The following is a 26,512-nucleotide window of genomic DNA, read 5'->3' as shown; positions in this document are numbered from 1 at the left end:
GGTCCCTTTGTCAGGAAGCCCTGCGCCTCTGGAAATGGGCAATCTCCAACAACACCTTCCTTCGAGCGGTGTACATACAAGGAGAACAAAACTGTCTGGCGGACAAACTCAGCCGCCTCCTCCAGCCACACGAGTGGTCACTACACTCTCAGACCCTACGATGGGTGTTCGAAAGGTGGGGGACGCCTCAAATAGACCTGTTCGCATCCCCTCACAACCACAAGCTGCCTCTCTTCTGCTCCCGGATACACACCCCGGACCGGCTCGAGGCCGACGCCTTCCTCCTCGACTGGGAAGGAAGGTTCCTGTACGCGTTCCCCGCCCGTTCCCTCTGATACTGCGGACGCTTGTCCACCTGAAAACAGTACAAGCCACCCTGATCCTGATTGCCCCTCGCTGGCCACGCCAGCCGTGGTTTTCCCTTCTACTTCAACTCAGTGTCAGAGATCCACTGCCTCTGTTTCCCTCTCTACTATCACAGGGTCAGGGTTCACTGTTACATCCCAATCTTCAATCTCTTCATCTGAATGCTTGGTTTCTCTCCCCCTGACTGCTCTCTCCCCGTGTCTCAATCAGTCAAGGAGATATTGGAGGCCTCTAGAAAGACCTCGACGAGAACCTGCTACTCCCAAAAGTGGACCAGATTCTCAACCTGGTGCTCCTCCCACAGCCAGGACCCGGTGTCGGTCCCCGTCCCTCTGGTCCTTGACCTATTTACTTCAACTATCTCATTCCGGCCTAAAGACCAACTCCATTCGAGTACACCTCAGTGCGATCGCGGCCTTTCATCAGCCCCTGGAAGGGAAAGCCCTCTCGCTCCATCCCTTAGTCTCTCGCTTCATGAAGGGTCTTCTGAACGTCCACCCTCCTCTCAAACCCCTCCGGTGGTTTGGGACCTTAACGTGGTTCTCTGGCTCAACTAATGAAACCTCCATTTTGAGCCCCTAGACAAATGCCATCCAAAATTCCTCACTTGGAAGGTAATTTTCCTACTCGCGCTCACGTCCGCCCGGCGGGTTAGTGAGCTACAAGCCCTGGTAGCGGACCCACCCTTCACGGTATTCCACCACGACAAGGTGGTACTCCGCACCCATCCAAAGTTCTTACCTAAAGTAGTGTCTGATTTCCATCTCAATCAGTCCATTGTCTTACCTGTGTTTTTCCCCAAGCCCCACTCTCACCCTGGAGAAGTGGCGCTCCACACTCTTGACTGCAAGAGAGCGTTGGCCTTTTACCTCCAACGCACTCAGTCACACCGGAAAGTCCCACAACTGTTTTTGTCCTTCGACCCAAACCGGTTAGGGCACCCAGTTTCCAAACGAACCTTGTCCAACTGGTTGGCCGATTGCATCTCCTTTTGCTACGCTCAGGCTGGTATCGCGCTGCATGGTCGAGTAACGGGACACAAAGTCCGAGCGATGGCAACCTCCGTAGCGTTCCTCAGGTCCACACCTATTGAGGAAATCTGCAAGGCTGCCACGTGGTCTTCGGTTCATACCTTCACCTCCCACTACTGTCTGGACTCACTGTCCAGAAGCGATGGCCGGTTCGGCCAATCGGTACTGCGAAATCTATTCGCTTAAATTGCCAACTTCCCTCCATCCCTTTTCAGTTAGCTTGGAGGTCACCCACATGTGAGAATATCATGCCTGCTTGTCCTGGGATAAAGCACAGTTACTTACCGTAACAGGTGTTATCCAGGGACAGCAGGCATATATTCTCACAACCCGCCCACCTCCCCGAGGTTGGCTTCTTGGCTAGTTAAGTGAACTGGAGACCACGAGGGGATGCACCCCCTAGTGGAGCAGGAAGGCACGCATGCGTGGAGCAGCAGAGCAAACTTAAAACTTCAAGTTTGCTTGAAAATGCTTCCGCATCGGGGCTCCGTAGATGACGTCACCCACATGTGAGAATATATGCCTGCTGTCCCTGGATAACACCTGTTACGGTAAGTAACTGTGCTTTTCCTCAGCGTATGTCAGGTGTAGTAATCGGCCGCCATTTTCTTTGTGAGCACACTCCTCTAGGGGGTGGCTTCTTTGTGGACTGAGTCTCGAGCAGTGCCGCCTGACAAGATTTGTAGGGCGACCACATGGTCTACTCTCAATACCTTTACTAAATTTTATAGTGGATATGGTGGGTCGTGTGGATGCCACATTGCTTTGATCCACCCAACAATATCTTCTTATAATATGCTTCATGCACCAAATAGTATACGATACCACTCGAAAAACTATCAGTTGTAGCACCTACACTGTGGAATTACCTCCCCATCAATTTCAGACAAGAACATTGTGTCTCAAATTTTAAATCAGGTCTTAAAACCTTCCTATTCAAAGATGCTTTTGAAACTTAAATATGACACTAACCTAGAATTAATTTCCCCAGGTTTTTTTTCTTTTCTTTTTCTCTCAATTTATCCCATTCTCTTGGCTTGTTCCTTTCTCACGTCCTTTTATTTTACTATGATTTATCCTTTTACCGTCTTCCCTTTTGTGCCCAGTGTTGTTTTTTAATTGTTTTTAATAGTCTGTTTAAGTTTCCCTTATATTTATACTCTTGTAAACTATATATTTTTTAAATGTGTACCGCTTAGAATTTAATAGGCGGTATATAAAAATGTAATAAATTTGAAACTTAAGCTTGTCTTCTGTTTTGTCAATAGGCTCTTTTATCCTGCCCTAGTCTTGGACTGCTTTGGTACGTCCCACTGGGCAAGACTCATGCCTTTTGCACTAGAAGGGAAGATTAAGTACATATCTCAATAATCTTCTTTCTAGTAGACAGGCATATGAGTCTAGACATCCCTCCCTGTCAGATTTTCATGTTGCTTGTTTACTGTCTCAGATATAGATGTATTGGGCTTATACTTGATCCACTGCTGCGCCGGGGTCCACAAAGTGTTGAATACCTTGGCCAGCTCATCTGTTCTTAGATGAACGCCTCTGCATTGTGGTTGTGGTGGTGGTGGGGCTAATGCTACAATGGTAAAATTCTTCCTGTTTTGTAAAAAAAATAAATAAATAAATTGGAATACATGAAGTAAGAGTTCATATCTGCCTGACCTGGGGTATGGTTGTTATGTCAATGTTAGTGGTATATATTTGTTAAATGTTCATTTCTAATTGATTTTCTTTACGATTAGAACAGACTTGGGCTAGACAGGAAATTCCATGTACCCCTCCTCTTTCTTTCTTTCTGAAACTGCTATGGTACGAACTGAGGATCACAGAGCAATGTTAGGAGGCAGAGCCGAAAAATGTAGATGCCTTCTACACAAGCTTGTGAGTCGGGATACATAACCCACTGGTCAATGAGGCAGAGAGGGTATTGTAAGTCCTTGGGTGTTCATTAATATGTGTTGGTATTAGGTAGCATTTGATTTCCATTCTTTTGTTGTAGCTGTGTTGGGGTTGAAGAGGAGAAAGCAGCTGAAATAGACCTCTACCACTGTCCCAACTGTGAAGCACTGCATGGGCCTTCTGTTTGTAAGTAATGCATACCCCTTGTTAATGCAGTTGTTGGAAGATTTTAGCCTGGCTTCCTGGATTCAGGAGGTCAGTGGGCTGCTGAGTCAAGAGCTGCATGAGAACTGTTCAGCAAGTTTACAAAAGTCCAGGCCTATTCAGGCAGTTGTCTCTGTCCCATTGAGTGTTCTGTGATGCAGTTCAGGCTGATAGAGGTAATGGGATGCTCCTCTAACACTGCACAGGAATCTATTTATGTGCTAGAGTGGTAAATAAAGATGGGAAGACCTTGTACTGGGAAGACCCAGTTTTTTAGAAGCTAAACTGTACTTTTTAAAAAATTTTTTCTTGTCAGTGAAGAAACGCCGTGGTCCCCAAAGGCAGGACCTGCTTGTCAGCAAGGAGGTGGGTAAACCTGTCCACACTGGGAGTGCAGTCTTCATTAAAGAGCTAAAGAGCAGGACCTTCCCCAGGTAAGAACTATAAAGTGACCCATTCACTTCCATTTCCTTTCCTATGTCTTAGGTGGAGAAGGTGTCAATCAGGGTTTAGCTTTTACCACCACCAGTCAGCCTCTTTGGAAGAATTCAGTGTCTCCGTTGTTTCCTGAGCTCTCTAAGAGGTGATATGGAAGGAGATAGGAGAACATAAGTATTTTCTTGCACCTAGAAGGCTTACAATCTATTTGTACTTGAGGCAAGTACAGATAGATTGTAACTTGACCAAGATCATTGACATGATAGTAGGCTTTTTTTTTCTTTGAAGCTTTTATTAGAAATTAGTGCACTACAAAATTAAATAACACCAAGAATATTAACAGAAATACAACTTAAATAGCCATTTTTTGTACAAAACCTGTTAACCTAAATCCCCCATCCCTCCCAACCTTCCTGCCCATCTCCAACGTTCCAACATTATAGGTCTTTTCAAAAAGAAATGAGTAGTATAGTGCCTAAAACGTCTTCTCTCTTTGCCAATATAAACAAATTAAGTCCTGAAATTTATGTTCCATCTATTTGCTATACACATCCCAAACTTTATGGTAAGATTTCAGTTCATTGCGTTGAAGTGCTGTTAATTTAGACATTAAATAAACATGTTCCAGCTTTAAGATTAATATAAGTGCTGGAGCATGCTGCTGCAGTGACAATATGGGCTGATTACATAAAGATGTAATCAGCCAAAGCCGGGGATTGGAACATTCAATAAACAGAATTTTATTAGCATGGGGCAATGTATATTCATTATCTGATTGAAAGAGTTGTATTTCCATCCAAAAAGGTTTTATTATTGGGCATGACCACCAAATATGCTGAAAATTCTCCTTTTATTCACATTGACTCCAACAAAGATAATGTCCTACTCCATAAATGTTAAAGAGCGACCAAGATGATAAAGGGGATGGAACTCCTCTCGTATGAGGAAAGACTAAAAAGGTTAGGGCTATTCTACTTGGAAAAGAGACGGCTCAGGGGAGATATGATTGAAGTCTACAAAATCCTGAGTGGAGCAGAATGGGTACAATTAGATCGATTTTTCACGCCATCAAAAATTACAAAGACTAGGGAACACTCAATGAAGTTACAGGGAAACACTTTTAGTTTGAAACAATTTTTATTGATGACTAAACATAGCCAACAAACGAAACAGAGAAACAAATCAATTCAGATCAAGAAACACCACAGAAGAAAATGATCAACACAAAAGTCATCAAGATTTCACCCAGCCCACCCCCAGACCTCCCAAACCAACAGGAATACATCCCCAGAGAAACCAAGAGAAGCCATAAGGCACTTACGTTCTTAGCACCTCATGCAGAGCCCAAGCCCATAAACCACACCCTCCACAGAATCTCCCCTGCCCCCCCAACCCCAACTTAGCCAACCCCAGGTGGGTGTGCACTCAGTTGCAGTTTGTTCAGAATACGTCTCCGGGCTCTTGGAGGTAAAACCTATAAATAGGGAGACCAAATCTGCACAAAATTAAAGCTTTTCCGACGCGAGTGGATGCCAGATGAGCCTCCCATCCCATGTAATTAGTTCCGCCAATACCAAACCGTGGGCGCCTCCCCTGAGGTCCAATGGGTTAAAATACATTCTTTCCCCAATATAATTATAAAAACATATCCCAGGACAAGCAGGCAGCATATTCTCAACATATGGGTGATGTCATCCATGGAGCTCTGATGCAGACAGCTTGACAAGCAGACTTGCTTGAAGAATTTTTAGAAAGTTTGCGACTGCCACACCACGCATACACAAGTGCCTTCCCGCCCGAGGTAGGGCACGCGTCTCCTCAGTTCTAAGTTTTCCACGGAGCTGAGAAGCCCTTGTTTCAAGGCTCTACATGAGAGTTAGTTCTAACTCGTGCCTTCTCTTCACTGCAGCCCATGTAATTATTTTATTTTTTGGAGTTGTGTAGTGTTAAAAAAAAAAAAAAACCACAAAAAATTATTTTTCTTTTTTCATCATGTCATGGCAGGGCCTACTCCGCAGCTTCAGCCTGTGGCCATCTTTCATTCCATGTCCCGGCCGGTCACGGGGTTTAAATAATGTAGCCGGGGTCAAAGCGCGATCTCTGTCACTGACCCACATAACTGGTGTATTCAGTGTTTAGGGCCTGCTCACCACCAGGAGTCGTGCGCCCGCTGTGCTACACTTCAAAATCGAGCCCTTAAACGATGTCGTGTTTAACTTGAAAAGATTTTTGGGGGTATGGATTTTACTTCATCTACAGCCTCGACCCCGATTGCGACCTTGACCCTATTGAACCCTTCTGTGGGGCCCAAAGCTTGGACCTCGACCTCATTAAAGTCTCCCTCGATGGGGAAGTCCTCATCCTCAGGGAAATCTGCAACATTGTCTCCGGAGAAACTGTTATCCTCAGTGTCTCCATCAGGTCAGCTATACAGATCCAAGAAGTGTGTCTCAAAGTCAAGGCAACACTCTTTTTCGAGGTCATCTTCCTCGGATTATAGCCACACCAATTGTACCAACTCCAGTGGTCTCTGTGCTGGTTTTGCAGAATTAGGAGTTTGGTAACATGCTTGCCAAATTAACTCCTGTCTCGTCACTGCTTCCTGCAGTCCAGCCTGAGCACTCAGCAGTAATACAAGGAGTCGAGTCCTTGAGAGTGTCTCGATGTCAATCTGACCACTATACAAGGAGTCGAGTCCTTGAGAGTGCCTCGAGGTCAATCTGTACACTCTATACAAGGAACTGAGTCCTTGCAAGTGTCTTGACCTCGATCCTCAACTTCCAGCCTAAGCATTGTCTTCTTCGAGGTATAGGGCGAGGACACCTTAACATTCCTCCTCGAGGCTGGATTCAACATCACTTCCCTGTTCTTCGAGGCATAGTATCTCTCCACACCATCTGTCGAGGCATTTGTCTCGACCCAGATCTTCTTCTCAAGGTAGACCTTCTTCAAGGCATCAACACCACTCAAGGCCAATGACTTTCTTATCGAGGAAATCTACTAGGGAGCCTCATCCAGAAGTGGACTTTCATCTTTGTCTATGGATTCAGATCTTCGGTTTCAGGTTCACCTTCACCTCAATAGGGTCCTCCTTCTTTTGATCCGGTGTCCTTTACTAAGTTCCTATGCCAAATGAGTAAAGATCTCAACATTGTCTTGCAGTCTGACTCAACATACTTTAAGGAATATTTGGAAGAGTTGGTTATGCTTAATCTTCCTAGGGATTCTCTCAAATTACCCATGCATGGCATTCTTTCTCAGACTTTTAAGAGGAACCTAGATACACCATTCTCCATTTCTGCTGTGCTAGCAAAGCTGGAATCTTGATATCAGGTGGTCCATTGTAAGGGATTTGAGAAGTCTCAACTATTCCATCAATTTCTTCTCGTGGAGTCTTCTTTAAAAACAACCAATCCTGCCAAAGTTTATGGCACCATCCCTCCTGGCCGAGAGGACAAGTTTGGCCGTTGGCTGTATCAACATTCTATGATGACAAATAGAATTTTAAACTACAATTTTGTCTTTACATAATATCTCAAGCATTGGGTCAAAGCTATGCCTACTTTCTTCAAGTATCTACCAAAATCAGGCTGCATATGATGCTTTTGAAATGTCCTCTACAATGATGGCGTTCTCAGTGGCCTTGCACCGTCTAGTCTGGTTTCGCGCCATTGATATGGATCCAAATCTGTAAGATCAGCTGGCCAATATCTCGTGTCAGGGGACTAAGCTGTTTGATGACTCTGTTGAAGCAGCTACAGAGTGCTTGTCTGAGCATGAGAAATCATTTGCCTCTGTAGTTAAGCTGAAGCCTTCCACTGCTAAGAGTTATAGGCCTCCTCTATCTTATCAGAGGCGTTATTCTCAAAAGTCAGCACCTTCTTCAAGGCCGCCTCCTAAAAATCAACAGAAACAACAATGGTAGCGTAAACCTCACGCTCCTGCTATGTTCAAGGCCATTCAGTTTTTTTGACCATCTAACACAGAGCATAACCTCAATCGTTCTGCCTCTGTCCTCTCCTCTTCCCATCGGAGATTGTTTTCATCAATTTTAACAATGATGAAAACAATTACATCTGACCTCTGGCTACTCACAATAATGCAAGAAGGTTGCTCTCTTCCCTTCCTTCAGACCACCCTGCTTCTTCAGGAAGTTCAACCTCTGCTTCATCTCCGTGCCATCGAGGGAGTTCCTCTGGAGCAGCAGAACATGGGATTTTACTTCCGTTCCTTCCTTATTCCGAAGAAGACGGGAGATCTCCGGACTATATTGGACCTCAGAGCTCTCAACAAATTTCTTGTCAAAGTGAAATTTCAGATGTTGTCTCTAGCATCATTGTATCCCCCTTCTGGATCACAACGATTAGTTATGCTCTCCGGATCTCAAAGAGGCTTACACTCATATTTCTGTTCATCCAGCTTTTCGCAAGTTTCTCAGATTTCGGGTGGGAAATCATTATTTTCAGTACAGAGTGCTGCCTTTCGGCCAAACATCACCTCCCAGAGTTTCACCAAGTGCCTAGTAGTGGTGGCAGCAGCTCTGCGCAGCCATGGTCTCCAGGTTTTCCCATATTTGGATGGAAGGGTAACCAGGACGGCGGGCAGAGGTCTCTGTACAGACCGAGGCCATCCCCTCAAAGATGTCTACAGTCTCAACGCAGACGGAAGTAATGGATCAGCCGGACGAAAGCCTTTTGCTAGAGCTGAGGAGCCTGAGAGAGGAGGTTCAGTGCTTAAGGAGCATCCTAGACGACGAGACCTTCATCGATGGAATCATCCAGGAGCTGTCTCAGATCGCTGAAAAGGAACCTGACAAGATCACCCTGGGAACACCCAAAGCATCCAAACCTGCAAACTTGGGACTCACCGCCGGAATGCAGGAAGTGGCTGGAGACGCTGACTCCTGGCAGCTGGTGACTTCCTCCACAGGAAAACACAGAGGACCTAATGCTGTCTCTTTCTCTCACATGCAGGGCAGCTCTATATCGACACCACAAATCGCCCTGAGGAACAGATATCAGCTGCTACAGGAGGGTCCTGAGAACGAGGTACAAGAAGTTGTTCAGCAGACGGTTCCAGTTCCGGAATCAACAGAACGGCCCACCCCTAAGAAGCGCAGAGTGGTGGTCATCGGGGATTCGCTGCTAAGGGGCACTGAGGGACCAATTTGCAGATCAGACCTGCAATCAAGAGAGGTCTGCTGTTTGCCAGGGGCCAGGATCTGGGATGTAACCGCTTGCCTTGACAGACTCATCAAGCCCCGAGACCACTTCCCCATGATTCTCATCCACGTCGGAACCAATGACACCGCCAGGAGCACCCCGAACAGCATACCTGAGGACTTCAGGGCCCTGGGGGAGAAGCTGAGGAGGATGGATGTACAGGTGGTCTTCTCGATCCTCCCAGTGAGGGGCAAGGGCAGTGCCAGAGACGATCGCATCCAGAGGGCAAATGACTGGCTGCAGGAATGGTGCAAGGAGATGAACTTCGGGTTCCTGCACCATGGAGAGGCACTGCAAGGACTACAGGGACAAGACGGGTTACACCTGACCAGAAGAGGGAAGAACGTCCTTGGACACCATCTAGCCCGCCTACTACACAGGGCTTTAAACTAGGTAAGTTGGGGGAGGGTACGGGCACAAATAACCTACCTGGCGAGCTAAACTTCCAATACTTTTTTGAGGCTGAGATAAGCAGTCACCGAAATTCTGGGTCCAGGTCAGGGGCGAGTATATACACTTTCGAGTCTGGGGCAGGTTCACATTATAATTCTGGGTCACATTGTAATTCTGGGTCTAGGGGGAGTACACATTGCAATTCTGGATCTGGGGAGAGTACACATTGTAATTCCGGGTCTAAGGGCAGTACACATGGCAATCCTGGGTCCAGCGGGGGTACACACATTGCAAATTGTACTAAAGGAGTTCAAGTAGCCCATGCGGTAACACCCCCACAGGGTACACACATTTCCGAGTTTGGGATAGGTACACACTGTAGTTCTGGGTCTGGGGAGTCCGGGATAGCTGCACGATGTAGTTTTGGGTATAGGGAGAGTCCAAAACATGCGAATAATGCTAATAATGCTAAAAGTGTCCAGGTAGCTCAAGCGGGAATATCCCCACTGAGACGTAACAAAAATACAACGTGGAGGGCTATGTACATCAACGCACACAGTTTGGGAAACAAGACCCTGGAATTGGAAACAGAAATAAGGAATGCCGACCTGGATGTTGTGGCAATATCTGAGACCTGGCTTACAGACTCCCACGGGTGGTCACACCGGGTTACAACTTGCTTCGCCGGGACTGGGAGGGCAAAATGGGAGGAGGTGTAGCATTATATACTAAAGATGACATTAAGGTTACAAGAATCGCAGATGTCCAGTACATTGGAGAATCCCTTTGGGTTAATTTGGCCAGAGGGAAGGATAAATGCCTGTATCTTGGCGTAATTTACAGACCCCCAAAACAACAGGATGACCGGGATATGGAATTAATTGGTGATATAGAGAATATCACCTTGCGTGGGGACACAGTATTGTTAGGTGACTTCAACATGCCAGATGTGGATTGGGACACATTTACCTCTGCTTCCGGCAGCAGCAGGAGGCTATTAAACTCTATGAAGGGAGCACGTCTCAAGCAACTGGTGTTGGACCCAACAAGGGATCAGGCAATACTGGACCTGTTACTTACCAATGGAGAAAGTGTCACAGAGGTCTCGGTGAGTGACACATTGGCCTCCAGTGACCACAACATGATATGGTTCAATCTTAGGAAAGGTTTCACTAAATCTACCACACTCACCAAGGTCCTCAAATTCAAGGACACAAACTTCCAACACATGGGTGACTTTGTTCACCAGGCACTACAAAGACAAGCAGAAACCGATAGCGTGGAAGAAATGTGGTCGACTTTGAAAGCCATCATACAGGAAGCGACAAACCGCTATGTTAAATTAGTACGTAAACGGTAAAGGAACAATAAGCCGCAGTGGTTCACTGTGGAGATCTCAGACCTCATCAAAGAGAAGAAAAAAGCATTCATCTCTTACAAACAATCGGGGAAACAGGACTCTAGAGCAGACTACCTGACCAAGTCAAAAGCTGTCAAAACAGCAGTCAGGGAGGCTAAATTCCACATGGAGGAGTCTCTAGCAAAGAACATCCAGAAGGGAGATAAGTCCTTCTTCAGGTATATCAGCGACAGAAGTAAAAACTCAGGCGGGATAGTACGTCTTAGGAAACCGGATGGAGACTATGTGGAAAAGGTCTCGGAAAAGGCCCAACTGTTAAATGAATACTTCTGCTCAGTCGTCACCCGAGAAGCGCCGGGGCTCGGCCCTCAGTTACAGACAAAGGTTGACTCAGTTGACCCGTTTAGTAATTTCGAGTTTACGCCCAGCAGTGTCTACGATGAGCTGTCAAAGCTCAAGGTTAACAAGGCAATAGGGCCTGACAACCTACACCCCAGGGTGCTCAGGGAGTTGAGTGATATCTTGGCGGAGCCGCTGTCCGTGCTCTTCAACCTCTCCCTTAGTACAGGCTGTGTCCCGTTGAACTGGAAGACGGCTAACGTCATTCCACTCCACAAGAAAGGCTCAAAGATGGAGGCAGCAAATTACAGACCAGTGAGTCTCACATCAATAGTGAGCAAACTGATGGAAACTCTAATCAAATGCCAATTGGATACGATCCTGAATGATGAGAATCTACGGGATCCCCATCAAGATGGATTTACTAAGGGGAGATCCTGCCAATCCAACCTGATCAGCTTTTTTGACTGGATGTTGGGGAGTCCCTGGACATCGTATACCTGGATTTTAGCAAAGCATTCGATAGCGTACCACACCGCAGGTTGCTGAGAAAGATGAGTTCTATAGGATTGGGTGACACATTTACGAAATGGGTGGGGAACTGGCTTGGAGGTAGGCTTTAAAGGATAGTGGTGAACAGCACCCCCTCCGAAATGACGGAGGTGATCAGTGGAGTGCCCCAGGGCTCGGTCTTGGGCCCGATCCTATTCAACATCTTTATAAGAGATTTGACAGAAGGGCTCCGAGGTAAAATAACATTATTCGCCGATGACGCCAAACTAAGCAATGTAGTGAGCAAAAGCACAACGGCCAAAAATTCAATGCCCGACAACATGATGCACAACCTACTCCTACTGGAGCGCTGATCTAGGACCTGGCAACTCAGCTTCAATGCCAAAAAAATGCAAAGTTATGCACCTGGGCAGCCAAAATCCATGCAAGACTTATACCCTTAATGGCGAGATCCTAACAAGAACAGTAGCAGAACGAGACTTATGGGTGATCCTCAGTGAGGTCATGAAGGTTGCCAATCAAGTGGAGCAAGCTTCATCCAAGGCAAGACAAATCATAGGTTGCATACGCAGGGGTTTCATCAGCCGTAAGCCTGAAGTCATTATGCCATTGTATAGATCCATGGTGAGGCCCCACCTGGAATACTGTGTGTAATTCTGGAGGCCGTATTATCGCTAGGATGTGCTGAGACTGGAGTCGGTCCAGAGAATGGCCACTAGGGTGGTCTCGGGACTCAAGGATCTCCTGTACGAAGAACGGCTAGATAAATTACAGCTATACTCACTCGAGGAGTGAAGAGAGAGGGGAGACATGATCGAGACGTTCAAGTATCTCACGGGCCGCATCGAAGCGGAGGAAGATATCTTCTTTTTCAAGGGTCCCACGGCAACAAGAGGGCATCCGTGGAAAATCAGGGGTGGGAAACTGCGTGGCAACACCAGGAAATTCTTTTTCACTGAAAGGGTGGTTGATCGCTGGAATAGTCTTCCACTTCAGGTGATTGAGGCCAGCAGCGTACCTGATTTTAAGGCCAAATGGGATCGACACGTGGGATCTATTCACAGGGTAAAGGTAGGGGAGGGTAATTAGGGTGGTCAGACTGGATGGGCCGTGCTGTCTATTTCTATGTTTCTATGACTGGCTCATCAAAGATTCAACATCTCAGGGGGTTATTGTAGCAACCCAATGGACTATTTGGTTCCTCCAACATTTGAGGTTCAAAATAAACTTTACAAAATCCCAGCTACAGCCCTCTCAAAACCTACAGTTCATTGGAGTTATACTGGACACTGTACAACTCAGAGCATTCCTTCCTCAACAGCGTCAGGATGCTCTCATTCAGCTTTGTTTCAAGGTGTCATCCCTCACTTCACTCTCAGCGAGACACATGATAGTTCCTCTAGGTCACATAGCCTCTACAGTTCATTTGACTCCTTTTGCCAGACTTCACCTCAGAATTCCTCAGTGGACCCTGGCATCTCAGTGGGCACAGGTTTCCGATCCACTTTCTCAGCACATTGCAGTGACTCCTTTGTTAAGACAGTCTCTCCACTGGTGGAGTCTCTCTTCCAAATTTATCCAGAGGTTTACTGTTTCAACCACCCCCTCATCAGAAGGTCCTTCATCCTACGTTTGGTGGGCTCATCTTGATGGTCTCTGTACTCAAGGGCTTTGCTCCAGCACAGATTGTCGGAGTCACATAAATCTGTTGGAACTCAGAGCAATTTTCAATGCTCTCATAGTTTTTCAACATCTTCATTATCAAGTAGTCCTTATTCGTACAGGCAATCAAGTTGCCATGTACTATGTCAACAAGCAGGGACGAACAGGATCTCTTCCTCTATGTGAAGAAGCTCAGGAGTTTGGAATTGGTGATTTTTCACAACACCTTTCTGAAAGCTGTCTACATTCAAGGGGAGAAAAATTTCCTGGCGGACAAATTGAGTCATCTTCTACAGCCTCACGAATGGACACTCAATTCGTTGCCTCTCCATCACATTTTTCTCAGTGGGGGACTCTTCAAGTAGATCTGTTTGCGTCTCCTCACAACAGCAGACTGCCTCAGTTTTGTTCCAGGATCTATTCTCCTCACCGCCTGGAGGCAGATGCTTTTCTCCTGGAATGGATGAACAAGTTTCTGTATGCGTTTCCTCCATACCCTCTAATTTTCAAGACACTTGTCAACCTCAAACACGAACATGCCACCATGATAGCTTCTCGGTGGCCCCGACAACCTTGGTTCTTCCTTCTACTTCAACTCAGCAGCAGGGAGCCATTACTTCTACCAGTTTTTCTGTCTCTGCATACACAGTCAGGGGTCTCTGCTTCATCCCAACCTGCAGTCTCTGCACCTGACAACTTGGTATCTTTCAACGTAACTGCCAATTTTCAGATCTCTTAATCTGTAATAGACATATTAGAAGCTTCCAGAAAACCTACCACTAGGTAATGTTACCACTACCACTAGGCAACGTTACCACCAGAAATGTAGGTTTTCTGCTTGGTGCGCCCTTCATTGCAAGGAGCCTCAATCCACCTCTTTGTCTTCAGTTTTGGATTACCTGCTGCATTTATCTCAATCAGGCCTCAAACCAACATCCATTAGAGTCCATCTCAATGCAATTGTTGTTTTCCATCAGCCCTTAGAGGGGAAATCTTTATCTGCTCATCCTGTGGTTTCCAGATTCATGAAAGGACTTTTTAATGTCAAACCACCTCTCAATCCACCTCCAGTGGTTTGGGATCTCAATGTGGTTCTTGCTAGATTGATGAAGCCTCCATTTGAACCAATCTCTTTGGCTCATCTGACATATCTCACTTGGAAAGTGGTTTTTTTCTCACTGCTCTCACGTCTGCTTTCAAAGTCAGTGAGCTACAAGCTTTAGTAGCAGACCTACCTTTCACAGTATTTCATCATGACAAGGTGGTCCTCCGTACTCAATCTAAATTCTTTTTTTTTTTTTTTAGATTTATTTATTTATGTCATCCTAAATTCTTACTAAATGTTGTTTCAGAATTTCATCTCAATCAATCCATTGTTCTTCCAGTGCTTTTTCCATGCCTCTTTCTCACTCAGGAGAAACAGCTCTTCATACTCTGGACTGCAAGCATGCTTTGGCTTTCTACTTATAAAGGACTAAGCCACAAAGATCTTCTCCTCAACTTTTTGTCTCCTTTGATCCAAACAAGTTGGGAAATCCAGTTTCCAAGAAAACCATCTCCAACTGGTTGGCTGCTTGCATCTCTTTCTGCTATGCTCAGGCTGGGCTGCATCTATAGAGTCAAGTCACAGCCCATAAAGTTCGAGCCATGGTGGCATCTGTAGCTTTCCTTAGATCTGTTCCTATTGAGGTAATCTGCAAAGCTGCCATTTGGTCCTCGGTTCATACATTCACCTCTCATTATTGTCTGGATTCTTTTTCCAGACGGGATGGCCACTTTGGCCAAACAGTATTACCAAATTTATTCTCCTGATTTGCCAACAATCCCACCATCCCATTCTGGTTAGCTTGGAGGTCACCCATATGTTGAGAATAAGCTGCCTGCTTGTTCTGGGATAAAGCACTGTTACTTACCATAACAGGTGTTATCCAGGGACAGCAGGCAGATATTCTCACAACCCACCCACCTCCCCTGGTTGGCTTCTTAGCTAGATATCTGAACTGAGGAGAAGTGCGCCCTACCTGGGGCGGGAAGGCACTTGCGCATGCGCGGTGGGGCAAACTTTCTAAAAGTTCTTCAAGCAAGTCTACTTGTCAAGCTGTCCGCATCGGGGCTCCGTGGATGATGTCACCCATATGTTGAGAATATCTGCCTGCTGTCCCTGGATAATACCTGTTACGGTAAGTAACTGTGCTTTACCCAGGAACTACTGCTCTGAAGATCCAAACATAGACCACGCAGAAAATTGAGAAAATAACATAGGAATGGCTGCCACCAAAACCGGCATCTGAAATAGCCTCCCCAAGAAGGAGGCCAGAGCGCACCAAAAGTCCTGAATACATGTACAGGCCCAGAGCCCATGGAAATAAGAATTCCCAACAGCTGAGCATTTTTGGCATAACTGGGTCTCTACACAGCCCATGTAATAAGCCCAGTAGGGGCAAGAGAACATTAACTTTAGGGTCCTGGTGCCACAACGGCATCACCATCCGCCATACCCTCCAGAGAGGGCGAAGCAGTATACTTTGTTGAAAGGACCTAGGCAAATCCACCACCCTAGCATGTAAAAGGGAGATTAAGCTGGTAGGAAAACAATAATCCCGCTCCAAGGCAACATCGGTGAAATCAGCAGAGTCCAGCACCCAATCCCGAACGTGGTGCAAGAGACAAGCCTGATTGTACAAAAGTTCATCCGGCACCCCATGCCCCCACTCCCCCAAGACCCTAAAAGATACCCTCAGCGCAATTTTGGCCTGTGCCCACCCCTGCAAAATTGCAATATGTGCGAGTAAAGGAGCCGTACATCCTTTTTAAATAGAGAGGGAGCATTTGGAGGGCATACATCCAGTGGAGGAACAAAACCATACGAAAGAGACGGATCCACTCCAGAAAGGATAACGGCAGACCCTGCCACCGGTCCATTAGAGAGTGGGTATCCAAAAGCAGACTGTCCACATTCAAGCGATAAAGCTGGCGAATATCCATGGACAGGCAGATACCCAGGTAGCAAAAAGAAGTATCAGCCCACTTAAGGGGGAATCCCGCCCCCCAAGCAGCCCTTAGGGAAGCCGAGGAGTCCAGAGCCTCCGAGTTACCTAAATTCAGCCAAAACCCCAAGAAGTCCCCGTATTCTCTAATACTTTCCAATAAAAATGGCAAAGAGCGGAGTGGGTCAGTGAGATAGACCAAAAGGTCATCCGCAAATGCATCTATCTTAAATGTGCAGTGCCCATAACCATCCCATAAATATCTACATTAGTTTATATCTCCCAAATCAAGGGGGTCCAGCGAAAGCACAAACAAGAGCGGCAAGAGGAGACAGGCCTGTCTGGTACCCCTCCGAATTTCAAATGGCTCTGAGAGATCCCCATTCATTAAAATCCGCGCCCCTGGATCACAATATAAGGTATGAATAGCGCTCAAGAAAAAGGTCCCCATGCCATAGGCCCGCAACACCGCAAATAGGTACCCCCATTGCACACAATCAAAAGCTTTTTCAGCATCAAAATTGATCAGCATGGAGGGGGTACCGTCCACCTGCCCTTTTTCCAAGGCAATCAAAATACGACAAATATTCTTGGAAACCGGACGTGCTCGAACAAAGCCCACTTGCTGCTCTGAGGGAAATCTTTTAAAACTAATAGGAGGAAATATTTTTTCACTCAGAGAATAGTTAAGCTCTGGAACGCTTTGCCAGAGGTTGTGGAAAGAGTGGATAGCGTAGCTGGTTTTAAGAAAGGTTTGGATAATTTCCTGGAGGAAAAGTCCATAGTCTATTATTGAGATAGACATGGGGGAAGCCATTGCTAGCCCTGGATCGGTAGCATCGAATGGTGCTACTCTTTGGGTTTTGGCCAGGTACTAGTGACCCGGATTGTCCACCGTGAGGATGGGCTACTGGGCTAGATGGACCATTGGTCTGACCCAGTAAGTCTATTCTTATGAAGCCTTGTAGGAGTATAATACCATCTATAGTACATTTTGTAGCCATTTTCTTTAAAATTGCTTGATACAGACAATTTGAAAAGAGGTTTATAAATCTTCTCCCATTTTTATCAAATCGAAAGTTTTTCTTGGTTTTTCTCACTGTAAGGGTTTGACTGGAAATCTTGGAGCAATAAATGTGATATCCCTCCTGTTTGCTCTATATAACTACATGAACAGGGTTCATACCCCCTCAGCTCTTATTCTATCTCTAGAGAAGGTAAAGGAAAAAACTACCAGACACAAAATTGTAGTTTAAATATTCAAGGCCTTTGGAGGATCATGTGATGTCGAGCCGCTGAGCAGACGTCGGTGAGGTGATCTCCCAAACCCTATACCGAATTTACCCCCAAACTTTATCTTTTTGCACTAATCAGCTCCAAAGCTTAAGTGCCCCAGCTGGATGATACACCCACCTTTGATTTTGACAAACTTGACAGCTCCACAATGTCCAAACTGCCTTGGATAGAGTGAGATCGCCCTAAGGGTGGAGATTCAAAGATTGCAAAGGATGAACAGACCGAGTCACAAACTGTAAGCTCGGTATGGTATCTGAGGTACAGTCAGCTTTGGGCACAACTCTTGAAGTAAAATTACAGAATATTGCCAATAAACTGGATGCCATGGACGGCCGACTGGAAACGCTTCACGCAGATTATCCAAAGTGGAGGACCGTGTGCAAAACCACGAGGAGATGAACCAGCAGCTGTGAGTGAGTTGTCCACAGGGAGAACGCATAGACCACAGGGAAGAGTGATTGTTTCACATGTGGTTGATAGATTATGGTATGGGATTGATTGATGTTGTGAGTAGAGTATGAAGTGTGTGCGTGGAGAGCTTTGCAACAGTGATCTGTAGGGGTTGGGAAATGCTGTCACTCTCTTGTTCCTCATTGGGGTAAACAGCTTTTGTGTTGGCCTTTATGCGGTGTTGATACAAGTTGGATATGTATTTTGTATTGCATTTATGACTGAGTGAACACTTACATAGAAACATAGAAATAGACGGCAGATAAGGGCCAAGGCCCATCTAGTCTGCCCACCCCAATGACACAGCATTCATACATTGACCCAATCACTCACACAGCAATCAGAAAAAACAAAAAATTGTGGAGAAAAAGCCTCAGTTCGATTTCATCTGGCAAAAAACTCCACTTTTAAGACCCTAAGCACGTGAGGTCCAAAATATGTTATTGAAAACACCTGTGAGAAGCAAATTAGTAGCCCTCATAGGAACCACCACAAAAAAATTTCTAAGCACGCCAAAAATTCAAAGCATTCAAAGATGTGAGCACAGTGTACAACTCATATCAAAGTCTCGAATACAGTCAGTGGTAAGCAGGATAAACACTTAGCTGCAAAAGGTGTCTAAGCTGTCTTCCGAGCACCCAAACGATGCCAGCCCTCTCGGTCCCGCAGCCACTCTTGCCTTTAAGTGGAGTTGTTTTGCCAGAACTGATGCTTTTTCTCCACAATTTTTTGTTTTTTTTTTATTGCTGTGTGAGTGATTGGGTCTGAATGCTGTATGAATGCTGTGAGTATACCTTGTAGTGTCTCGGTGGGTTCCCTGGGTGTTTCCAATAGGACATACATTTGAGTAAATACCATCTTAAATAAACCTGATTTGAATCTCCTTATTGTCTGCCGATCTTCTTTTCTTCCATGTTGGATTCTTTGGTGGACCGCTTGCCTTGTTGTTTTGTTGCAAATTAACATACATGGAGTGGAACACATGAGAGGAGATACAGATTTGGTTGATTATACATACATATGGGTTAAAGTTGGACGACACAGAGTGAGGCAGTTGAGAGGAGTTGCAAACTTGGTTATTAATATAGACTTATGTTTCGGATAGTATTACTGCTGTACAATGCATTTGAACACTTTTATATATGCATGGAAAGGGTTCAGAGTTAGTCCTGCGCAAGTAGGTGGGAAGGAAGGGGGGGATTTGTTCAGAGATGTTTGGGGCTTGCATTAAACTAAAATTACACTGGCACTGGTATAGTAATCTTTGTTGTTTGTTGTTTGTTTTGAATTTTAAAATAAAAGAAAAAAAGAAATACAAGTGGAAATAAAGAAGTGAATAAGAAAACAAGTAAATGAATGGGGGTGGGGGGTGTGCGGGGCAGGGGGGTGGGATGTGGGTGGGGCAGGGCCAGGGGGGCCTAGTGTACTTGTGTGCCTAGGGGCCCTCGAAGAATTAATCCTGCCCTGGATTTCAATAGTGTATTCAACCCTAACTTAGATAGATCTCAGCCCAGAGCAGGAGATCAGATGAAAAAAGGGAAAGGCGTTCTAATGTTATGTTCTACTTTAGATTTGTTGGACGTCTGGAGGGTGTTGCATTCTGGGGAATGAGACTACACACATAGAGAATGACACGGGGAAAAAATCTGTCCCCGTCACCGCCCCACCATCCTCTGCACCGCCCCGTCACCGCCGTTCCCTTCACCGCCCCGTCACCGTTACCGCCATCCCTTTCACCGCCCCGTCACCGCCACTGCCATCCCATTCACCGCCCCGTCACCGTCCCTGCTGCATCCATATAAGCCTTAGTACTGTAATATTTAGCTTATTCCTTTCTTATAAATCAAAGTTCCTGCTGCTGAACTAGAGAAAGAGATGTTCAGCTGGCAGGGCTTTGTTTATAAATTTTTATCAACACAACTAATATACTATTTTATCCTAAAGCAAAAAATAAATAAATAAATATAATTTTTTTTTCTACCTTTGTTGTCTGGTTTCTGCTTTCCACATCTTCTCATTGAATTCCTTCCATCCACTGTGTGTCTTCTCTCTGCGTCTTCCATTTGCTGTTACTGTGCCTCTCCCTTAACCCCCCCCCCCAATTGGTCTAGCACCCATCTTCTTCCCTCCGCTCCCGCATAGTCTGGCATCTGTCTTCTTCCCACTCTGTCTTCCACATTTCCCTTCGGGGTCTGTTCCTCTCCACCCTCCTTCAATGTCTGTCCTATTCCTTTCCACCACCACCCTTCCCTCCCTCCTTTACCATCTGTTCCTTTCTACTACCCTTCAGCTCCTCTCGCGTGGCCTATCTACCTTCCTTCCTCTTATTTTCATGGCACGTTACAATGTAATTTGTGCAAGCCACTGGAGCCTGCAAGCTCGGTCCCTGTCCCATCCCCACAAACCATCTCGCTTCTGTGCTCCTATTTTCTCCATTTCTAATATCTCCCCTATGTATCTGTCATTGCCCCCCCTGTGTCCATATACCATCCCCATGGCATGTCCCCTTTATGTCTCTGTCCCTATGCCCCATGCACATAATTTCCCCTCTTTCTGTTACCTTCCTGTGTCCAGATTTCCCCTATCTTCCTCTTCCATACCAGTGTGTCTCTTCTTTTCAACCCCATCTAGCTTTTTTCCCTCTTTCTTCCCCCCCCCTGCTTCTAGCATCTGGCTCACCTGCCAGTCCTTCCCTTTCTTTCCTGCTGTGGGTTTTTCTTTCCCCTTGGCCCAGAATCCTTTTCCCTTTCACTCCCTCCTTCCAATTTGAGCCGGGAACACTAGCGATCGCACGGTCCCCGCAGCCACTACCTGCCTGCCCAATCGATCCTAGTGTTTAGCCAGCTCTCTCCCTTCTCCTCACCTTAGTTTGTAGATTTTCTTTTTCGGCGACCCGCACGCTATCAGAGAGCCGCGCACGCGCGGCTGCTCAGTGTTCAATCTTCTGCTCTGCTGCAACTTCCTGTTTCCGGTTGCGTCAGAGCAGAAGATTGAACACTGAGCAGCCGCGCGTGCGTGGCTCTCTGATAGCGTGCGGGTCGCCGAAAAAGAAAATCTACAAACTAAGGTGAGGAGAAGGGAGAGAGCTGGCTAAACACTAGAATCGATTGGGCAGGCGGGTGTGAGCTGCGGGGACCGCGCGATCCTTCATGCCTCACTGCGGGGACAAGACCATTCACCGCCCCGCGGGCGGTGAATGGCCTTGTCCCCGTCGCCGCAGCGACTGCTAGTTTTCTTCCCCGTTTTCGGCGGGTGACCCGCGGCTAAAATGCGGTGGCCGCGGGTAAACCGCCACCGTGTCATTCTCTATACACACACCTCGCAGTCTCAGATTGATTATTGGCTGGTTTCAAGTACACTGTTTTCTCACGTCTCTAAGGCGGACATTAGTTCTTTCGGGGTTTCTGATTATTCTTCAGTTTGAGGCCCCTCATGGCATTTTCCGCTATTCCTATATAGGGACTCCAAGATCTCTTGAGAGCGAAATGGGTGGACTGTAAGCTTCAGAATGCTTTCCATCTGGATATCCCAGTGTTGTACAGGGAAGCTGCCAAGGCAGTACTTAAAGGTGAAATTATTGCCTACATGGCTGCTAGTTGTAGGGCCAGGGACAGACATCCTTCATTTGGAACAGCAGACTCGCGCCTTTTGGCTACAGTATAGCCAGCATCCTACGGCCTCCCTTAGAGCTAAACTTTGGCTTCTCAGTGTGAGCTTCACAAGTTACTTCATGACAGGACAAGGAAATCACTTGTATACTATCAATATCAGTTACACCTTCATGGCAATAAGAGAGGGAAACTACTGGCGCAGGTGATGAAGAAAGCCAGAGGATCAACTAAAATCTTGCATATGCAGTCTGTGGTTGGTGGCAGAGTAAGGGGCGATAGAGATTAGTGTACTTTTCAAGATTTCTACAAAACTTTTTACACAAGGCAACAGGGCCTGATGTCTGGGAATGTCTTTTTGGATAATATCTCCTTACCTCACTTTCCAACTGACTCTAGAACAAAGCTTAATGCCCCCATCTCCAATGCTGAGGTGATAATAGCAATTCAGAATGGAGCCTTTTTTAAGATGCTCGGTATGGACGGGTTTCAGCTGGAGTTCTATAAGTTGCTAAAGGAGAACCTGTCGCCCCTGTTAGCTACTGTATTCAATCAGATTATCCAGACAGATCATATGCTGGATTCGCTCAAACTGGCACACATAATAGTGCTTTTAAAGCCTGAGAAAGATCCAGTGCATCCATCCTCTATAGGCCCATCTCACTGATTAATGTGGAAGCAAAGCTCTTAGCCAAAATCATGGCAAACCGCCGGGCACATCTCCTGCCTTCCTTGTTGGTGGAATCGCAGGTGGGATTTGTACGTGGTCGTAAGGTGACCAAGAACATGAGAGCTATTTTAGCATCCTTGGAATGGGTGGCATGCAACCAGATTTTATCTATATTGATTAGCTTTGATGCTGAAAAGGCTTTTGATTGTGTATCGTGGGACTTCAAGTTTGACATACTTACGAGATAGGATTGTGGGGTTTTTTAAGGATGCTGTGCGAGCTTTGTATACAGGCCCTCAAGCAGTCCTACGGGTCAATAATATCTGCTCTGCACCCTTTTCAAAAGAGAGGTGGATTAGACAGGGATGCCCACTGATCCCATTACTTTTTATCTTGACACTAGATCCTTTGTTGCAGGAGGTACTAATGAATCCGAAGATCCAGGGTGTTTGGATGAGACATAATGAGTTTAAACTTTCATTGTTTGCTGCTGATCTCTCAGTCCATGTAACAGACCCCTGAGTTTCAGTGACTGCCCTTATGGACAGCTTTAGGGAGTATAGAGATTTCTCCGGATTCAAACTTAACCTAGAGAAATCTTTGGCACTGCTAACTTCCCCAGAGATTCTTGAACAGTGGGTGCGACCTTTTCTTTTACAATGGGAGTATAAGTCCTTTCGCTAGTTAAGTATCATTCTTACCCCTAAAATCATAGATCTATATGAATATAATTTTAACCTCTAATGGAACACACTAAGGGATGTTTCGAGAGATGGTCTATGTTGCCTGTCTCTCTGCATGGCAGGATTCATTTATTTGGTATGATACTTTTTCCTAAGTGGCTGTATGCTTTGCAGTGACAACCTCTGCTTTTGTTAAAACGGGATCTAGCTTGGCTATATTCCATGCTAACCTGATTCTGTTGGAACAACAAAAAAAACGCAGATAGCATTCCGCTTACTGCAGGGAAGTTGGAAAACGGGTGGTATGAGGTTTCTGGATCTACATCTTTACAACCGGGCGTGTCTTCTGCGCCATTTGGGGGAATGGTTCTTGGGATCAAACTCCAAAATCAATAGAGCGAGCTTTGTTTGCATCCTAGCATACCTCCTCACTCTTGCATGCTCCCTTGGCATTGCTTCCACTCAAACTTTGGCATAGTTTTTTTTTACGCACCTTGAGGGTGTCCTGGAGAGAATTGGTGACTAGGTGGCTGGGTAACTCTACCTGTTCGGTGCTGCTGCCAATTAAGGGAAATGTGCAGTTCTATTCGGGTACGGACAATGCTAATTTTTGTCGCCTAGCAATTGCTGGGGTATCTCAGCTTTCCCATGTGTGGCTGCCAGAGGGAACCATAGAGATGTGGACAGTTCTCAGACAGCTGTACAATTTGCATGTGGGTGATTTTTTTGGCCTATCGGCAGTTGTGCTACTGCATCACTTCGTTGGATGTAGGGGGCCTAAGTTTCCCTTTGGAGAGATACCTTCAAACCCTTGTAGAGAAGTATGGTGAGGATGGTTTCATGGTTTCTCGGTTGCACTTAGTCCTCCAGCTGTTATATCCTGGGAGAACTGGGAGGCCTTTCAAGAGCATTAGAGAATGGACTTAGGAATGCCCCACATTACAGTAGATTTTGTACAATTGATTTGTAGGAGTCCTGAGATTTTGATGAATGCTGATATTGACACTTATGCATATCAGATTTTGCATAGGGCGTACTTTACCCAGGATCGAGTTTTTAAATCAGGCTACTGCCTCCTCCACTTGCAACTAATGTTCCACTGCTCCCAGTACCTTTTTTCATATATTCTGGACATGCCCAGCGATTCATTCTTTTTGTGCCACCATGGTCCGGTATCTGACTAGGTTACTCCAGTGTATGATTGTGTTGTCAGCAGCAGGCCTGCTGCTGGATCAGTATGAGGTCTTTAAGTTAGCTAACAAAGGACACCGCCTTTTGTTGCATAGATGTGCCTTAGTGGGCAAAAAAGTTATTTTGTCAGTGTGGATGAGCACAAATGCCCCCTTGTTTTTGGGATGGAAAAATCGCCTTCATGTTTTGATGTTATTGGAACTTAAATATGTTAAACTTACCTGAAGTGCAAGACTCTTTTTCTTCAGGTATGGGAAGTATACATTTTTTCCCTTTCTCCTTTTTTCCCTTCTCCCTTTGACAAAAGGGGGGGGGAGGAAAGCTCCAGCATTTCACCTCATTTTCAGGGAGGGGGTTTTATGGGTGGGTAGTGGAGGGTGAGGGGGGACCAGGGGTTTGGGTCTCGAGAGGTGTGAGATACTAGCTAGGTTGGCCATATGAGTCAGGCCACCAGTGTTCCTATAGGTTTTCAGCTATAAGTTCTAGCTCTCTAGTAACTGGAATTGTCACTAGTATCTGATCCATGCTCTACTTCTATGATTCTGATTCCATCTTGACTTGATCGAGTGATGGTCTTTATCAGTATCTGGGGGAAGTGTTTTTTTTTGGAGGGGAGTGGGGGTTGCAGTTTCTGTAAATGGTGAACAAGATGTCATTCTATTGGTTGTATAGGTTGTGATATGTTCTTATGCATTTGCTATGTATGTCTTTCAATAAAACAGATTTAAAACTAAATATTCAAGGCCTTGGGAGTTCTTGGCATCTTACTAAATGGTAGGAAACCAGCCAAGAGTCTTACCAAATTACAAGCGACTGGCCATTTTATTGGGATTATGACATCATCAATTAATTCATTATTAAACATATGTAGTTGGTACATCTTCCAAAATTAGATTACAATTACTTCATTAAGATCCAATGATAGCATACATACTCCAGTGATGTTCTATTGGTTCTATTCAAGTCACATGGTTTCTAGTTAATCATACTTCATTAGTAATTTTCCCTAGCAACAACAATGGCTCAGACATCACATGCTATTTGTTTCACTCCTGTCAGCAAAAGAGGGGGTAACAACATTGTTCACTTAGGACATAATGACCTAGGACTCGTCTATTTCCCAATCTTACAGGAAATAGCAGCTGTGACATACATCTATTTTAAAACTTTAACATTTGCTAACCAGCTTCATCTTTTTATTTACCATATTTTTTGCTCCATAAGACACACCTGACCATAAGACGCACCCTAGATTTAGAGGAGGAAAACAAGAATAAATATTCTGAACCAAATTCTCCCTGCCAGGCTCTGCACCCAACCCCACACTCCTTGCCAGGCTTGAACCCTGTCCCCCTTCCCTGCCAGGCTCTGTATCCTGTCCCCTCTCTGGTGGTCTAGTCGTAGGCCAGGACGGACAGGGCATACATGTCAAGGCAGATGACTTTTTAAAATATGCAATGTCACCTCAGTAACAACTATAGAAAAATAGACAAATATAGTGCAAAATATAGACAGCAGATATAAATTCTTAAAACTGACACATTTTGATCATTAAATTGAAAATAAAATCATTTTTCTTACCTTTATTGTCTAGTGATTTCTTTCTTTCCTTCCTCAGGCCCAACAATTGTCCCTTCCTCCCTCCAGTGTTCCCCTCACTGCCTTCCTCTTCCCCCCTACCCCAAGCCTGCCTGCTCTCTTCCCCCCTCCTCCAAGCCTGCCTGCCCGCTGGATTTACTTACCTCCCGCTGCTGCTGCTGTGAGGACACATCGCTGAAGCAGCAGCAGGGAGGGGGGTGTACTCCTGGCTCAGCAGTGTGGCACCCGGAAGGGCCAGGCGGGTGCAACAATTGCACACCACCGGCCCAGAAGTCATATCCACGATGTGTTAGCAGCACGGCACCCGGAAGGGCCAGGCGGGTGCAGCGATGGCACGCCGACGGCCCAGAAGCCTTACCCCGACGTCAATTCTGGCTGGCCTGGACCTTTTCCCCAACGTCAGAATTATGTATGTCAGAATTATATATGTCTTTCAGGTTCCCAGGCAAGGGGGCACCCCTTATATCTAACATTTCTAATCATTGTAAACCGCATAGAACTTCACGGTCCTGCGATATATAAACTGTTATTTATTTATTTAATTTAATTTATTTATTTATATCCTGCTTAATACAATTAGCGCCATCGCCTCCAC

At 45.7% G+C, this 26,512-nt stretch overlaps 1 protein-coding gene across 1 annotated transcript in view; it reads left to right on the top strand.

The window, feature by feature from the left end:
* The window catches only part of PHF8 (PHD finger protein 8), a 280,408-nt gene that overhangs the window by 63,414 nt on the left and 190,482 nt on the right, over positions 1-26,512 (top strand). Inside the window, exons 3-4 of the mRNA XM_033921914.1 lie at positions 3,403-3,488; positions 3,823-3,940. Of these exons, the coding sequence (XP_033777805.1) occupies positions 3,403-3,488; positions 3,823-3,940 (204 nt within the window). The remainder of the gene's footprint in view (positions 1-3,402; positions 3,489-3,822; positions 3,941-26,512) is intronic.

This window comes from Geotrypetes seraphini, chromosome 1 (genome assembly GCF_902459505.1).
Source record: "Geotrypetes seraphini chromosome 1, aGeoSer1.1, whole genome shotgun sequence".
NCBI lineage: Eukaryota > Metazoa > Chordata > Amphibia > Gymnophiona > Dermophiidae > Geotrypetes > Geotrypetes seraphini.
The sequence above is the reverse complement of the archived record's forward strand: the minus strand, read 5'-3'. Positions and strand labels throughout refer to the sequence as shown.